The sequence below is a fragment of the Rhyacophila brunnea genome, unplaced genomic scaffold, assembly GCF_057557595.1.
Source record: "Rhyacophila brunnea isolate RB1 unplaced genomic scaffold, BYU_Rbru_1.0 scaffold_22, whole genome shotgun sequence".
NCBI classification, from domain to species: Eukaryota; Metazoa; Arthropoda; class Insecta; order Trichoptera; family Rhyacophilidae; genus Rhyacophila; species Rhyacophila brunnea.
Genome location: NW_028232882.1, coordinates 23,499,196 through 23,513,894, shown reverse-complemented (window position 1 = coordinate 23,513,894; position 14,699 = coordinate 23,499,196). Strand labels below are relative to the sequence as shown.

Here is a 14,699-nt window from a genome sequence, read left to right as displayed (position 1 = left end):
CACGGGACACCACCAACCTGACGTATGATAGAATTTTTTTTTATTTTCTACAAATTGACACATTTTCAAGTCATGTGATCTCTCATACATATTTTTGATGTTAGTGGTTTGGAAGGGATCTACAAATGACAGTTAATAATTATTGGCAATATTTTTGTAGGTTGTAAGTTTTTATATTGAACTTTTTGAAGGTTCTAGCATATGAGCTCACTTGACCCCATGATAATGTGTTTCTTAAAGAAATTTGTAGATCCTGTAGCGGAACGATAGGCTGGTTGTAATCGTCTGCAATTATAATCGTTTCCAGCCACGCTGTCTGTTAATTATATTATATGTAAAACTAATCCACATGGAAAGATGCTCACCTCTAAACGCCTTCCATAATGGGTAAGGCCACCAGAGCGTCTCCATCTGGAGCCCTTAATAGACTGCGAGCCAAGGTATGGCGCTTACTTGAGACAATATGATGAAATGGAGTATTTCTATTGACAAAATCTGTATGCATGGCGACATGCAAAGCCAGATGAAAACCCGTTTTCATACAAAGCTTTCCCATTAAGGTGATGTCTCTAGGTGAAGTTGTTATCGCAAAATAGCTAGAAAAGTTTATTAATCGGTAATCGGCAAATCGAGCGATCGGAGATGGAACCTAACGCCTATGAGACAATCTGTCACCTCAACCGTCCAATTGGATCCAGGCTATTATTTCTCCATTGGGTTGATAGGAGTCAAATGTGTCGCTGGATTTCAAAATCAGCCAACACCTTTAGGTATTTTTGACTTTTTTGTGAATTGTTGAAGAACTACTGCTCTCTAACATTTCTGCATTATCGAAATGTGTAACTTATTAATTTTAAATATTCTATAATCGAAATAATATAAACTTTCAACCTTGTGACTCCTATTCATCCATTATGGACTTGGCTGATTTTGAAATCTAGCGACACAAATAGTCTTGTAATTTGGATACATTTATAAGATTAATTTCATACTAGTACCTATCTTGAAATAATGTCGCACCGTGAGTGTAAAACCAAGGCATCTGCAAAAGACATATTTTGGATATATTAGGGTTTGAAGTCTTCGTTTTGTTAGGAGAAATAGAGTTTCTAAAAAAAAACTATAATATTTGGTTTATATCTACATCAGTGGTCTCCAACCTTTATGTTACTACGCCTCCCTTTAAAAAAAATCTAATCTTGGCGCCTCCCCCCCTTTATTTCATTAAATAATACAGACACTTTTTTAACACACAAGTTTTTACTACTTACTTATATTAAATTCATTTTTTAATTATTTTTTTTTCATGCGACGAATGAGCTTGTTTATTACCACAATCAATTTTAATAGAAGTCAACCAAATTCATCATCGTTCATTGACAAAAATTAATGGATTCTATCATGGGCTCCACATACTGAATAGGGCCCACAGGCCAGGATCTTTCACCCATATATTTAAAATATTTAATAGTCCTGAAACAAAGCAGCGCCGCAGGCGACTTTTTTACTATTAATAAAATAATATGAAAAATGCATTAGCAAACTAACCAAGAACTCAGGAAATAGATTTTTGTTTGCTTCAATATATCTGGCGTAGAAATCATTTAAAAGTGAAGACATGTATTATTGTTATATTATATTAAAGAAATCACGTCAAAAACAATTAAAAAAAACAATATCACACCCTGCCTACACGCTTCAGTTGACACTTTAGCTACGAGTGACATTTAAATTTGAGGTTATTGTTTTCATGCAACCAGCGGTCGTTTTGTGCATTACCGAAACAGAGCGTTTGCAAAAGCGCCATTTTTAAATTTCTCCGCTCCAAATATTTTATTTGTAGATATTATGGTATAAAAATTACTTTATTAAAAAATTTTGGCGCCTCCCCTGGCAATAGATCGCGCCTCCAGGTTGGAAACCGCTGATCTACATTATATTGCATGTTCTTTCAGTTACTTTACTTTTACATTATCAAGTTCACGACTTCAGCAGTTGTTTTGCATTTAATCTCGAAATTGAAAAATTTGCAGATGTCTTGGTTTTACACTCACGGTGCGATGTGTTCTCTGTAGGTACTTCTACCCAGGGCTTTTTTTTGAAAAATAAAGGTGCCGGAACTCACTTATTGCCAAACTTCTTAACTACTAAAGATAATTATGTTCAAATATCATTTAAAGTAACTTTTCCTATGCCACGAAGCACACGAAAAATTAAACAAACAAACATTAATACACATAAACAACTAAAGTTGTAAAAACATCATATTATATTTGAATAAAAGTATATAGTGATTTCCGTGGCCCCCACATCCTGAAACAGTCCCGAAGTCCAGGATCTTTGGCGGGCCCCCTACCTATCACTATGGTTAAAGGCAGTGTGACGCTATATAGTAGCATTTTTTAAATGGTGTTCGAGGTAAAATTAAGGTTATTCAGTGTATTAACAATCATTAACCAAAAAATGCAATTACACAACCACATATTTTAAAATGTTAATACGCCTGAAGGAAATTAGCGCCGCAGACGATTTTTTTAAAATTGGAGCAAATTTGTGATGTGCGTTTATCTCACTTATCTAGTCGATCCCCCAGACTAGAGCCTTGTCAGCCCCTTTGTGGTGGCAATGGTGATTTCCAAAGTTCAGTCCAATTCTCGTCTGGCAAATTGTCTTGATTTCTTTTATTAGTGTTATGTCTTGGTCTTTAGTTAGTCTATGGCCGAATGTCGTCCACTGAGTAACCACCGATCAAAGTATTTTGATAGGATCGAAAAGTGTCAAAGGTGGTCCGACGAGTTTGATGAATAAAAGTACCGAAACTGTTTTGGTCTTCAACAAAGCTCTTAATGGGGTAATAATTAGATTCATTTGCGAAAATTCACATTCACTTGAAGAAATGGTAATAGAATTCAATGCATATATCAAACGATATGGTTTTTCAGATGTTTTTTCATATGAGATGATTCAGGAAAATTAACTTGCACTATGTAAGCGCGAACATTGTTTCGTCTAATTGCTTTTGAAACATTAAAAATACCGTAAAAAAAAGGTGCCGGAATGCCGTTCCACCGCGTTACGTTACAAAAAAAGCCCTGCTTCCACCTATAAGTTTCTACTGTGACTCTCGTATTGTGGTTTTATTATTTCAGGCTCGATTTTGAGTTGCAGCCTACAGAAGCGAAGAGTTCTACAATATCTTCGCTGATTGACATATGTTCGATCATCGACCAATACAGTCAGAAGCTTCCACTCTACTTGTTCTTGACCGCATTTTCGCAAATCATCTCAAGAATATGTCACCCCGTGAAAGAAGTGAGTGACTATTTGATCAGTATGCTGTCCGTTGTCTAATTGACATATTATGGTTCTACCACCGTATTGAGATTGCCAAACAAAATAAATGTAACTGACAATATGCAACATTACAAGGAGAGCAATTTTAAAAAAGAATTTCGCTGGATTCATCATATATTTTAGACAACTGGCTACAACCTTAACTACAACTTTAACTTGAATATAAACATTGCAAAATCACCATCGAATGCAGTACCTAAGTTCATAATATGGCTCTCTCTTATTGTACAAACTCTGACTATTAATGAGATAAAATTATTTGTTTCAGGTATACGTCCAACTCAAGTCAATAATAATCAAGCTGATAGTGGAGTTCCCGCAGCATTGTTTGTGGATGATGATGTCGGTGATCAAGTCCAGCTACAACCACCGGATCAAACGGTGTCGGGAGATCATGTGCGATCCTCGACTCAAGGAGCCCGCCATGCTTCACCTCATTCATGACTTCGACCAGTTGGGAGAGAAACTTATCGAACTCTGTAACAAGCCCATCGCCAAAACCGTACTGGTAATCAGCCGAGATCGATCAACTGTCAGATGATGGCCTACCCAAGCTCCTTTTACCATTCTTGGTCCCTAGTTCTTTGTTGCTACATTGTTATTTCAGCTGAATTTGACAATATCCATCCTCGCGTTTAACAGCTGGTTGTTTAGTCGTCTTGGGTATCACTGAATGACTGCATTTGTCCAGCAGTTGTTAGTAACATGCTCAGTCCATTGCTATTTTATAAACTTGGTGATTTAAATCAAATCACATATGTATTGATTGATTGATGAGGTTTTTTCAGCTTTACTTTTAAATATCTCCATAACTCCAAAAAAACTCCATCCAGTAGAAAAGGTTTTCTTCAACGTTTTTCGGAACTGATATTCTAGTGGAGCAAAAACTGTAGGCTCGTTGCATAGGGCTCAAGTCATAATGGATTTGTTTATAACTTATTAACATTTTGTTTCTGTTTCAGACGACACATATCACGTCTTTGGTCAGAACTCTTCCAAGACTCCTGACTTCAGAGAATTTCAGTCAAATAATGATGCCGACCGAGCAGTATGTCAAAATAATGCTTCCGTATGATTCTGTGAAAAAGGTAAATACATAAATGCAACACATAATTTTTTTTATTGAATTAGTATTTTTCAATTTCATGTTGGAAAAGCAAGTATCAGTCTACTCAGAACAAAAAAATAATTTAAAGTACGTTGTCTTCTGAGTATGTATCTCGAGTGTGGATAAATATGTGATTATAAGTATTAAATTAATTTTTAATTAATTAATTATTAAATACGTGTTAAAGAACACATTATATTCAATATTTACATATTATAATGTGCACTAAAGTTTGTGACGTAAACACAATATTAATTCAATATTAGTAATATTTTATGACACGCATGAGGCTCTGTATTTATTGTGTTAAATGGCTTGCCCCTCATTACGACATTAACCAAAATTCCCGTCAAAGTCTTTGTCTATGGCGACTGGCTGTTTCTTTCTTTTTAATGTGTTCTGTGACTACTAAATAACAAAGATTATCGGAGTCTCTGCATGGTGCCTATATTCTCCTCTTATGGAATTAATTTATGATATTTATATTTATGAATAAATGAATTTTTTAACTGTAATTTGTCTGAATGGGGTTCAGTAGTTGGGGATGGTTCCACCGATATGACGAGCGTCATAGCCGCCTGGAGATGATGGAGTTGATTTATATTGTCTGGTTATTTAATATTACACTGTTAAGGTGACGCATCAGTGAAACGGCAAATAATTTTCAACTGTAGGCGCGATGAAATTTTGGACTCGCTCGCATTCAGTGAGAGAACGTCGAGCTAGAAACACATCACTTTGCTTCGTGATGGCGACGGGCCAATTAATTCTTAAATCGTGTAAAGATGACTAAAAACGTTACCCATTTACTTTAAAAAGAAAACATGTCAATGAATATATTATTATTGTTACTAATAGAACAATAAACAGAACATAAAATGGACGTATGTTGGATTTATATGACAAATAATATTTCGTTTGACAGGCGTCATTTGCACCCGCGACGCGCAATCCGCGCATCGCCTAGCAACGATCTTTTTAGACCGTGCCTCAACTGATGTACGGCCTTAAAGACTGTTGTATCACGCTGTTGTTAATACTTCATAAAGAAATTATTTTATTATTTAAATGTTGCCTCTGCCGGTCAGCTCCCAAAGCTCATTGATGATAGCATTGTAATGAATGTTTCGTTATTTCACCTAAAGATGTATTCAAAGATATTGTCCAAAGATGTCAAAGATGAAAATTTATTAGACGACAACTATAAGTTGAAGGCCGCCGATTTGGAGAACCAATTGCTTGGAATATTCTCATTGCGACACTAGCACCACCGCCGCGCTTCTTGTTAAAGTTGTCACAGTTTAATTCATAAGAAATTATTGTATTTCAGAATATACGTTATTCATTGTGTTTGGACCTGTCTATTAATCATATTATTTAAATTATATTTGATTATGAATATTATTTTGTTCCAGGAACGGGACCCTAATTTTAGTCCGATCCCTCCTTTGGTTTATATAATCGGCATCGAAGACAAGGTCTCGGTTTTCCCCTCTCAGCAGGCTCCCAGGAGAATTACCCTCAAAGGTGAGTGCGCCCTGCAATTCAATGTCTTCTTAGCATAGACATTCACATAGATTTACAGGCACTCATTTAGTGCAGATATTGTAAAAAAATACATATCTTTGAGCAGTACTTCGCAACAATAAGTGGTTGAAAAGCAAGAAAGCATTTTTCATGCATCAAAATGGATTTTTTTGTAAGGCCGCAGGTTTCACATTCATCCAACACCAACACATCTCTTGAGAATAGCCTCTTCAACATGCTCAATACAACAAAAAAGAAAGAATAAAGAACAACACACGGTGACAGCTCAAACAATGCATGAATGGCTTTATACATTTGTAAATTTCAACATTCATTATCAGTTGTTTTTACATTAAAAATATATACATATATGTATATTAAAGTCCAGTGAAAATGCATGAAAAAGCCGTATAGCTATTATATATATCAACTGTCTTTAGGAAAAAGGGCGTAACCCTCGATTTTTCGTAAAGTACTTTTATTAGATATTAATAATCTATATAACTAAATACACATTCTGTAAAAATGAAGTATGCCGTAAATGCCGAATTATTATCTAAATTCAGGTTTTAATTGAGCTTTAATCAACTTTTATTTTAAGGAAAAAACCATTTACCCTCAATGTTAATGATTTTTCTGTAATAATTTCTTTAATTATTATTATATCGAAAAGATATTACACCAAATCATCAATCATCATGCACCCAATGTCTGTGCCATTTTTTTTTTAAATATTGAACCAAAATCATTCAAAAAGCGTTTTTTGCCCCTCCTGTAAAATTTGTTCTGTGAGGGTTACGCCCTTTTTCCCAAACACAGTCGATATGTATTTTTTAAACTATCGCGATGATTAGGCTTACCATAATTACGAAACTCCAAACTGGGGAAAGAAACAAATTTAACCACCAAAAATTGTTTTATTACCTATTAAAAGTATGTACAAAAGTAGAATGCAGAAGGTCTGCTGCAGAAAAGATTTAAATTATTTAATTTATTTATTGTACCAGTCGTGCTTCCTGCTGAAATGAACTTCGCACTTTTCGCACCCTTCCCCGGCTATCTCATCACATATTATACGCTACTACGGTCAATCATGACAATTTATTATTGACAAACACGTAGAACAACAGTCGGGACAAAATGCCAAACCGGCCGGGACCAATGTGTGAAACCGGAACGTATGGTAAGCGTAGCGATAATAACTATTTACACGTAAAAGTGACTGTCTCGCCAATTTCATTCTTCAAAAGTAAGCGAGATGCATTGTTGTCATTTTATGGTACAATTTGACAGTCGTGGAAATTGGTTAACCTCAAAATGAGTCCGCACGGTGCAGTTTGTTTTTTTTCGGCAGGTTCGCCACTATCATTCTACTGCGCAGGCGCGGATATCGAACAAATCCCAACTGTTGCGTGAAAATTCAGAAGCTTCCGAAATTTTTTCATTCATGCAATCAATCTTACAACTTGCAGGATAATACGTGTTTACACATGCATTTTATTGTTATAGCCGGGATAATACGTACTTTCACAGTAAATCCATGCACGTGCAGGGTATATCCAGAACTTTGAAATACTGTTAAAATTATATTTCTTTGTTGACATTCCAGGTTCTGACGGCAAAGGTTACATGATAATGCTGAAGCCAAAAGATGATCTCCGCAAAGACTTTCGGTTGATGGAGTTCAATGCGGTGGTGAATCGCTACCTGCAGGAGAGTCCGGAGGCAAGGGATCGCAGGCTGTACATCAGGACCTACACGGTGCTGCCTCTCAATGAGGAATGCGGTCTCATTCAGTGGATTCCCAACCTAGTCGGGCTGAGACCCATATTGACTCGCCTCTATAAACAGAATGGTCAGACCAAAAAATTTTCATTTAGACATCTATCCATATTTTGCACTTTGTTTTTCCAACGTTACACATTGTTTTTTCAATTTGTCTTTAGACCCAGAGTATGGTCCTATTAGGTTGAACAGTGACTAGCATCCATTTCTTGTTAAACAAAAATCTAAATAACTTTTTTATTCAATATTGAATATACGCAAGGTTTTAAGAATGTTGATTCTTTATTGTATAAATAACATGATTTTGAAAACCTCAGAAACATACATACTGAAAAAAAGTTGGATGAACTTAAAACTGACGAATTTTAAGTTACTTTGTTTAACCATCAATATCGATAACTTGGAGGCCAAAGCACTCACCTAGAAAGTGAAAGACATGAGTTTGAATCACACTTTTTTTCTAGAATTTTTTCTAATACATATGTATGTTGCTGAGATTTTTCAAAATGATAGATACCTCCGATGTAACTTGTATCATTTTAATAGAATCGTGATAATGTACATGTGTAAGGCGCTAACCTTTCATCCGGGGGGCTCCAGTTTTGTTTCTCGGTGAAGTCATAATATCGAGGGCTTAGTGTCAAACAACACTATCTACAAAAGCGCAACTTTACAGGAGAGCCAAAAATCGTTATTTTAGATTCTTGTAACTCAACAAGGGAAATGTTTATTTAAAACCTAATGTTAATATTTTCTAATTTATTGTGTATTGTACATTTATCTTGCTTATGATGATGTTAAAATTTATAGGGATAGTTTTAAAAAAATATGAAAACAAGGGTAACTTATGTAGTTAGCGTTAAACTTTACTGACGATTTAATAAAAAATTAGAAAAGATTGACATAACGTTGTTTGACTATCATGTAGCCGTAAATGTAAAATAACGTTATCTCAAAAAAAAAAAAAAAACACTTTTTTGTAGATAACGTTGTCTGACTTTAAGCACTCGATATATTCATGTGGTATTCTTAAAGTCAGAGTCACTTCTATTACTAACTACACTACTGTCATTGCATCTCATGACCTGTTGAAGTGTTATATAATAATATGTACTTGTATATTTTTTACTTATCAAAACAAAAAGAATTACATCGGAGCTATTAAAAATATTCAAAGAACCCCCTAATATCCGTTATTTAGAAAAATCGAGTTATTTACAGTCTCAAAAAAATTGAATGTTTCTTATACAATTCAATTTTGCCACATCGGACATTTTAACAGCTGTTAATAATACGATATATCAAAATATCATTTGTTATTACTAATCCTGGGATCAAAATCAGGATTAGAAATACTCATTCAAAAATTCCAGAATTGAAAATTCTGTCCAGGATTGCAATCCGTAGTGGCGACCAAATTTATGAAGGAGATTTTTTCCTATGAGATAGTCAATGAAATTGAGATTTTACCAGCCAATCTTATACACTATTTTGTAACACAGAAGCTAATACTACTTTATAATGAATATCTAATCGGTCTTGTTTCAGGATTGCACACCACCAACGAGCAATTGAAAACAATGATGTGCAACAGCAAAGACTCATTGACCAAAAAGCGACAGATTTTCCTAGAGCAGCTGCTACCCAAGCATCCGCCCATCTTCGGCACCTGGTTCCGTTTCACCTTCCCTGACCCCCATGGATGGTAAACCGAGTAGCATCACCATTATTTAATTAATTCACTCCGTTGCAGTGTTTAGAGCACAAGTACCAGACCTTATTTGAGTTGCGACCCCCTTTCGTAATAATCAAGTAACCTTCATTACGTTTTCTCTCATTTTGTCTACATGTATGTAAATTCGCAATCATCATATTCTTTTTCACTGTCAGATCATTTTTTTGCTCATATTTTCAGGTATCAGGCACGATCAGCTTACATTAGAACGACTGCAGTAATGTCAATGGTCGGCTACATACTCGGTGAGTAATTTGGTTTTCTTGTTGTCTGTTAAATCAGTGTATATACAAAGACGTAGTATATAGAAGTAAAAATTAGCTGCAAGTCATGAGTCACAGATTCGTCTTCAGCAAATGTTACAATATCTTTGCCCACATGTATCAAAAACCGTAAGCATTTCTTTGCAATTTAAAATTTTGGTATTTAGATGACAGAAGGGCCCAATCTGCATTTTTTCTATTTTCAAGTTTTCTTCTACAAACGTTGTTAAATACATTAATCTTCAGTGTAGCGAAAAGACACATCTGTCGGTGTATTATAAAGCAAATGCCACAAGTTTTTTGAGCCAGGCACATTGGCTGTGATTCACACCATGCACGAAGGCAAAGTCAAAAGATAATTATACCGAGAGACTGGTACAATTTTGTAAAATCTATATCTTAAAAGATGTCTCTATTTAAATATTCATTCTCATAATAATGGTAACATTAATATTTTTACTACCAATCGGGATAAGAAACAATGAGGCATTTGTAACACAATTGCAAAAACATTTTGATGGCAAAAGGGCCCATTTGCCTTATATGTAATATCGAATATCTCAGTTCAAACGATTATGCATATTTTTTATCAAAATAAACAAACAACAGCCAAACAGGTTAAATAATACTAATCTTGTGTATATCACTCAAATATTTTGTTCATTAGACTGAATTGAAATCTTATTATTGCTCTCCTCGACATTCTCGAAATTTACAGATGGGCCCGTCTGCCATCTGACCACCGATTTACTTGATCAGTCAGTTTCATAGATTGTTAAACATGAAACTTAAATTTATTATAAAAGGATTGTATTTTATTATTTATCACATACATTGATCATTTTGAATGTACTGACTTGTACCACAACTAAAACATTCACATTATTATGTATCTTATAACTGCCTGGGAAAAGATAGTCCGTGTCTATTGTGCCTATGTAGGCAGCCAAATACACTGAACCATCATGATTTAGAATATTTAAATTAATATTTTATAAATAATCACATATTATATGTTTAATAACAAAATATCAAAGGCCACCTCTCTCGTAAATGAAACCACACAGTTACCTCAAACTACTTGCATTGGTTTAAATATCAACCAAGGAATCTTTATTACATTTTTATGATTCAATTATTCATACGCGGTGCAATCACTGGAGCGTTGGACATGTTGGGTATTGGTTATCGAACTAAAATGATAGAATATATTCACTATTGTGGTGGGGGTTAGTTAAGGGGTTTATTTTAATGAGCCCCAGCTCTAAACAGCTATTACGCAATTATTTCGAGAGCAGCATGTAAGCTATATGGAGTGAGGATTGTCATTGCAAACACCTTGACATGATGACATCCTAGGATTCCTGGCACACGGCCGCTGTACATCTTCATGGTCAGTACTAGCCCATTATGGTCTATCATTATTCCACACACCTCACAACAAACACCTCCTCCCCAATTTCCATGTGTTTGAAATAACAACCCCACTCCATACAGTCCACATGTTACTCTTGAAATAATTATTAACCAATTAATTATGTTATGGGTTGGAGTTATTAAAAGATATTATTAATTAAAATTAATATTGTCCTTTATTTTCCACTTTATAACATAATATTATAATCACATAACGTTTGAATATTCAATATGAGATGTTACTGCTTAGGAGTCCAATGAAAGAGTGTGTAATGAAAGGTATAGATATTATTGTAAGAGTGCGTAATTTTTACATGTCAGGACTTGCTTGGTATGATGAAACAAACCCAAAATGAAACATGATTGAACATGTAAGACAATGAACTTATTGTTTCCAGCCAGAGTCGAACCTACTGAAGGTTGACTCACTAATAGTTACGCAATTCAAATGGCACATAACAATTATATTAAAGATAGCCCACCGCTTTAGATTATTTAATACTTGCGCTGGTTATACAGTTTCATTGTTAATAATCACACTGCACTAGTTGAATTTAGCTGCCATGTCTCTTTGGTATTTTATGAAAAACAATGCTCGAACACTAGTTAAACTAATGAGAGAAGCCCTATTATACTTAAATATTTACAGGTCTAGGAGACCGGCACGGTGAAAATATCTTGTTTGATTCTACGAATGGTGACACGGTCCACGTGGACTTCAATTGCCTTTTCAACAAAGGGGAGAGCTTCGAATGGCCAGAGAGGGTGCCCTTCCGCCTCACTCACAACATGCTCTCCGCCATGGGGCCACTCGGCTGTGAAGGCGTATACAGGTTTTTATATTACACTTTTGGACCACCAGATTTATTACTTCGAGACATATTTGCACAAAAAATATTACTAATAACATGTTTTTGAAGCAAAACTTTCTTTCATTGCTGTACCGTAAAATTACCTTAAGGAGAGGCCTCTAGAACATAATTCGCCTTGAAATAATAATGTCATACATAATATATGTCATGAAATACTATTAAAATGCGATGATTGTTTTTATACAAGTAGGATGTATCACTGCTTAAAACATATACTGGAATAAAACCGTTTAAATGTTGATGTTTGTTCTTATCATTTACGTACTTCGCATGACAATTCTTGATGACTCCAAAACACATAAAATGATTCATAGAGGTGAGGATGAGAGATGATAATTATTCTTTGTCCTTTTAGGGGATCACTGGTAATGGATGGTATAGGATGTACAATTGCATAAAAATAAGTTATCAAAACATAGCGTCAACAGCAAGCAACAAACAATGCATTAAATGTGGCAAAAGCTGAGATTTTTTTAGGTTATGAATTCAACCATATAAGAAAATCTGTAAGTGGTTATATACTTCAAGTTCATATTATTCCATCTATTAATGGTCCAACCAGTGCTTTCACAGTCCATTTATAATGATTACAGAAAATGCTGTGAGATAACTCTTCGAGTTCTCCGATCGCAGACGCCTACGCTGATGTCAGTGATTAAACCATTTGTCTACGACCCACTGGTGGAGTGGCTGAAAACATCCAGCCGGGTGATGGATGCAGCCAGCCCCGAGAGAACCAACCCCTCCGCCAAGGAGCACCTCAACTATATTCAGCAGAGACTGCAGGGAATGGTAACAATAATTACTAGTAATTAATTGAATTAAATTAATTAGTTGATTAATTACTTAATTAATTGATGGATTCAAGTAAAGAAGGCTTAAGAATTTATTCTGAACTCTCGCTATCGGTAATAAGGCAATCATTGTCCGAAAAAGAGCGTCAAACAGGTGGAGTTTGATTCTGACAGAGTACAACTTGGAGTCCAGACATTCCGTATTGAGTTGAATGCTGCTCCAATTGTTACCATTCAGATAGCAAGCTCTCTTCAGCGTGACTTGGCAACTTTGAACACTATACAGACGACAAAGAAACCTTAATTATGTAATAGTTTGATCGTTCATTTTATTTTATTCTCTATTCCAGGTACGAACTAAGGATAAACACTACTCATTATCTCTTTCCCCCGAGGGACAAGCGAATAATCTGATACTGGAAGCTACGAGCATCGAAAACCTTTGTCAAATGTATATGGGATGGGGACCTTTCTTGTGAAGAAGCTATATTTTATTTATTTAACTACAGTATTTTTGTACATTTTTATATAAAATATCAATTATTGTTAATTTTTATGATTAAAATTAACCAAAAAAATACAACTTGTTTCATATCACCCAAATATCTGCCTAATTTAATGGACTAGCCTGGCTGCGAGCAGGGCAACCACCCGTGATGGGGCACAGATGTGGAGAAAAAAAAATGACAATTTTCATAATAGCTGATCACTGAAACATTTTCAGGAGAATATTAATTAGAAAATAAATGTGTATGAAACAATAATAATCAAGTGTCATTGCATGCGTTAGACCAATGCTTGTCAAACTGGAGGGTGTAGACCACTATAAAGATTTTTCCACGGATCCGCAAATATTTCAGTACTAAAAATATCGGTACTGTTCGGTTAACTACTGGTAAAAAATGGTTCAAAATCGGTACTGTTCGGTTACTAACAAATAATCCAGTTTATCGGCTATTTTCAAAATGCGTTTTCCGCTGTATTCCGTATAACCGAACAGTACCAAAAAATCTACTAGTAATTAACTGCAAATGGTTTTATTTATTTCACACATTTAAATAACACTAACTTACCATGTGACACGGCCACAAAATACTGGCCTTCAGCCGGCATTTTTGTAACGGTTTTATGACAATCACAACTATTTTGGTCTGATCTTTGAAGTCAATTCCTACACTGAAATGTGAACGTCTACCTCATGACAAAGCTAAAAGAAACATGTAATGAGTCCCATAGTTCGATCTGATTAGTTTACAGCTACTCAGAGTGAACTGTGGATGATTTTTCAGGTTGACCAAATAGTCATTATAAGTAAAATGTAAGTACAAAAGGTCTAGAGCAGTGATCCCCAACCTTTTTATCGCCGCGGACCGGTCAACGTTTGATAATTTTACCGCAGCCCGCTGAGTGGGGGACGTTGATTGTTTATATTTTAGATTGTTTTGATTTAATAATTTTAATTTTGTATGAGAACCCTGAGCTTGTTTCTTTGCAACGAGACGGTTCCATCTGGGGGTAATAGGAGACAATGACACCCGAATTGTGTTGTGATCTTTTTCTGCACAGACATGCTAGATTTTCCTGGTTCATGGAAAGTCGCACAAACCAGAGAGAAATACACCACATTAAATAAAATGGAAAAAATTTAATGTTCCTCGGGCGGCCCAGTGGGGTACCATTTGATCAACGAACCGGTACCGGGCCGCGGACCGGGGGTTGGGGACCACTGGTCTAGAGTATAAGGTCAAATAAGTAATTGTATGTAAACAATTTATATGTTATCATTATTATCTAAATGTTGTAAATCATAGTAAATTCATAACTATCTCGTAAACATTGTATAAA

General features: G+C 35.2%; 1 protein-coding gene across 1 annotated transcript in view; it reads left to right on the top strand.

The window, feature by feature from the left end:
• The window catches only part of mei-41 (ATR serine/threonine kinase meiotic 41), a 46,040-nt gene extending 32,647 nt beyond the window's left edge, over positions 1-13,393 (top strand). The window contains exons 22-31 of the mRNA XM_085949725.1: positions 3,150-3,312; positions 3,623-3,862; positions 4,317-4,442; positions 5,878-5,989; positions 7,599-7,844; positions 9,323-9,479; positions 9,690-9,754; positions 11,838-12,021; positions 12,654-12,852; positions 13,205-13,393. Coding sequence (XP_085805851.1) covers positions 3,150-3,312; positions 3,623-3,862; positions 4,317-4,442; positions 5,878-5,989; positions 7,599-7,844; positions 9,323-9,479; positions 9,690-9,754; positions 11,838-12,021; positions 12,654-12,852; positions 13,205-13,333 — 1,621 coding nt within the window. The 3' untranslated portion in view covers positions 13,334-13,393. The remainder of the gene's footprint in view (positions 1-3,149; positions 3,313-3,622; positions 3,863-4,316; positions 4,443-5,877; positions 5,990-7,598; positions 7,845-9,322; positions 9,480-9,689; positions 9,755-11,837; positions 12,022-12,653; positions 12,853-13,204) is intronic.
• Positions 13,394-14,699: the final 1,306 nt, after the last annotated feature.